Below are 3,337 nucleotides of genomic sequence, written 5' to 3'. Positions count from 1 at the left end.
AGGCTTTTTCAATGGGAGCCAAACCCTTTTTCAGCCGGCTGTCTCAGACTTTGAAACCTAAAGACACTCCTTCCTCCCAATTTTCCTTTCCACTATCCCGGACGAGCCCCCAAATTGTGAAGTCCCAGACTTCTCTCGAGTCCAGATAGTGGAAAGATTTTCAGTCACACACCAAATATCATAATGCACTATTACCTTTTATTGCAGATATATCTGGAGATCATACAGCAAGCAGCAGAGCAGATGATCTGAAGTGAAATTACCAAAACTGTGTGTTATATTCTATTCCTCCCCCTCCCCTACACATTCCTACACATTCCTCCATTATGCAGCTGGAATTGATCATTACTTTCCCAAAGATAACTCCCTTGTATGGGAGCTGTATCAAGTACAACTCCCTAGACCAAAGCACATCTTGTCATTTAGGAAACACACACACTGTTAATGATTTGAGTGAACACACACTAACTTAGTGAAGGTTATATTCCTTATAAGTACTTTTATATAAAACAGAGCTGGTGCCTCAGTTTCACTTATATCCCTTATAAGTACTTTATATAAAACAGTGCTGGTGCCTCAGTTTCACTTGTATTCCTTATTAAGTACTTTATAAAAAACAGTGCTGATGCCTCAGTTATAGTGACTCAAACAACTTAATATTCCACAAAAGGCTTTGCTCCAGGTCCCCCAAACTTCCCCAACTAGGCCCCCTTTGCTAATCCATGTATGCTCTCTGCAACTTTCATTTTGTCAAAGTAGCTCAGAAACCTTGACGTTTTTACTCTGTTTTTTCTGTGGATTCATGTGTTTAACACTTAAGTTTACTGGTAGACAGATTTAGTTACGTTTGGGCAGAGCTTGGCTTGCTGTTTTCTTGTTTGGAGCTTCATTGCTAAGCTAAGCTAACTGGCTGTTGGTGGGAGCTTCATATTGTGGAGGTAAGGATGGTATCGATCTTCTCATGCACTGTAACTGCCAGAAAGTCAGTAAGTGTGTTTCCAAATGTTTAATTCTGTTCTCATTTGTTTTTCCTCCTCTGTCTATCTGATACAGGTGTTCTGTTTGTCTCATGTGTCATGTTAATATTGATTGAGGTCCTTGAGACACCAGCAGAAACCAAAGTCTTAAATAACACAATCCACACCACCCTTAGGTTCCTCTGTTCACGTTACCTCTGACTATGTGTGGCTGACAGGAGTGCAAAGTCATGCATGCAACACACTGACCTGCAGCCTCTGGAAAGCGGTGCCGTTTCCCCCACAGTTCTCGTGATTAACTTCCCACCGTGTTCACTATAGAGCACTTGACCTTTGAACCCATGCGCTTGCCACAGTGAGTTTTTATGTTTAGGGGCTGAAGCTTCTGTTAAATGCTGCATCAGTGCTTATAACTATTAGCAAGGAAATGACTAAACTGGCTGAATCACGGGCATGCAGAGCCATCATGTTTGGTAGATACCTCTGAATTCCTTCAGGGGATTTTACAAGATGTGAATCACAGGGATTTGACTTGAACATAGCAGTACAACTCAAATATCATGTGAACTTGTTAATCCACTTTTCAAAAGGAATTATTAATAGGCCAACTTAGAATAGACTCTCTAGATGCCTACACGCAGTTCTGTCTTCCAGCTGTGTTACATAAAATAATGAATTCAGCATCTAGGATGCCAGAGGGAGAGAGGGAGCAAGAGCAGGAGAGGAAAGAGAACTTATTTCCAAGCGTGACTGCTTTGTAATGAGGCCACCAGGGCAGACAGAAGAACGCAGCAGATTCAGGCTGCTTTAGTATCATGAATCTATATAATGAATGTAATATTTTACACAGATTCTAAGGACAAACCAGTCCCAAAGCTGCAGTGCTAAAGCACCCCCTACTGATGGTTCTTGGAATCCATCCATCCATTATCTATACCACTTATCCTGATTGCTGGGGGGCTGGAGCCAATCTCAGCTGACGCTCTGGACAGGTCGCCAGCCTATCACAGGGCTGGTTCTTGGAATCAGGCTTGACTAAACACAAGCTTCCTGTTTATTTGGAACACTTCAACTCAGTCATCTCAGATATTTTTAAATCTAACAGCATGTAATTCACTATTCTCTGTAAACTTGTTTTTAGTTTGCAAAGGATTTCAAACTAAATCAGCAGTTTAAAAGTAGAACATGACAGAAATAACTTTTCACAAGCAGTGATAATACTGTTCAATTAAAATATACAGAGTAAAGTACATAATTTTTCTATTAAACATGAATTCTACTGAGGTTGACGTGTGTACATGTTCAATACTGCATCTGAAGTCTCACGTCTAGCACATTTTATGCACAAAGCTCAAAGATTGCCGAATAAATGTAATTTCTTTGTACTTTTGTCAAGAGTTTTGAGACCCTGTCTGGTTGTTAAAGGCCTCCATGCGACTCTGGTGTTGCTCTACCATATGCAAGATGCTGTCACATATTCCTTTAATGTCACTGTGTGTGTCAGGATGTGCAACCAAAGTCTTCAGAAGTTCGGTCACACCTTCCTTCTCCAGCATGCTGCTGTGATGTGATGCTAAAAGGATGGAGGAGAGATGAAGTGAGTGGGGCATGATAGAGGGATGGAAACTCAACCCTAACACCAGCTGACATCATATGAGTGTCATATTTTGTGGCATATGTAAAATAATTAACAAACAAGTGATAATCTGGATCACCACAGTATTGACTGTCTTACTATTTTGACTGCAGACCAGATGAATAGCCCAGACAGCCCACAGCTGCACTCCTGAGGGCTGACAAGTCTTGAGCAGAGGGCAAAATGGACGGAATGATCTGAAAGACGGATGTCATTAAACAGGACAAAGGTGTATTTTTCAGCAATTCTGAGAATTTTTGTTTGTTTCATGCTTGAAATGCCAGACATTTGGTTATTTTGGCATTAATGCAATCTGGGCAATGTAAAATGATGCATCTCTATAGATGCTTTTTGTGATTATCTGAGTTTTCTTTGGCACCCCTGATAGTGTTCCGTGTGACAAATCCCTATCTGACCCCTCAGCAGATGACCAAATACATGAACCAGTTGTGTACAGGTAATTACAGTGGTGTTATATGTACACCCTTTGTAGTTTAGTTAATTTATTTGCACAAGTAATCAGGCAGACATAGTACTTAACTGTGTGCTTCTGTCACCTGCTCAAGTTACAGTTTATATGCATATCTGTCCAGATTCATATATGCAGTGAAGACTGTGGAAGAATTTAATAAAAGATATTACGTTCACAAGAATGGGATGAACATGAGGTCAGTCACCTTGACCTTTGACCTTTAACCACCAAATCTAATCAATTCATCCTAAA

The 3,337-nt window shown here is 40.5% G+C and overlaps 1 protein-coding gene across 3 annotated transcripts in view; it reads right to left on the bottom strand.

Moving 5' to 3' along the window:
- Nucleotides 1-231: 231 nt before the first annotated feature.
- LOC109970673 (protein zyg-11 homolog) overlaps nucleotides 232-3,337 on the bottom strand; it is a 9,480-nt gene continuing 6,374 nt past the window's right edge. For all 3 annotated transcript variants that reach the window (XM_020618397.1, XM_020618399.1, XM_020618398.1), the window contains 2 exons: nucleotides 2,713-2,810; nucleotides 232-2,550 (listed from right to left, as the gene is read on the bottom strand). In XM_020618397.1, the coding sequence (XP_020474053.1) occupies nucleotides 2,369-2,550; nucleotides 2,713-2,810 (280 nt within the window). In that variant the 3' untranslated portion in view covers nucleotides 232-2,368. The remainder of the gene's footprint in view (nucleotides 2,551-2,712; nucleotides 2,811-3,337) is intronic.

This window comes from Monopterus albus, unplaced genomic scaffold (assembly GCF_001952655.1).
Source record: "Monopterus albus unplaced genomic scaffold, M_albus_1.0 scaffold204.1, whole genome shotgun sequence".
Lineage (NCBI taxonomy): Eukaryota > Metazoa > Chordata > Actinopteri > Synbranchiformes > Synbranchidae > Monopterus > Monopterus albus.
Note: the sequence above shows the minus strand (reverse complement) of the source record. Positions and strands in the feature narration are given on the sequence as shown.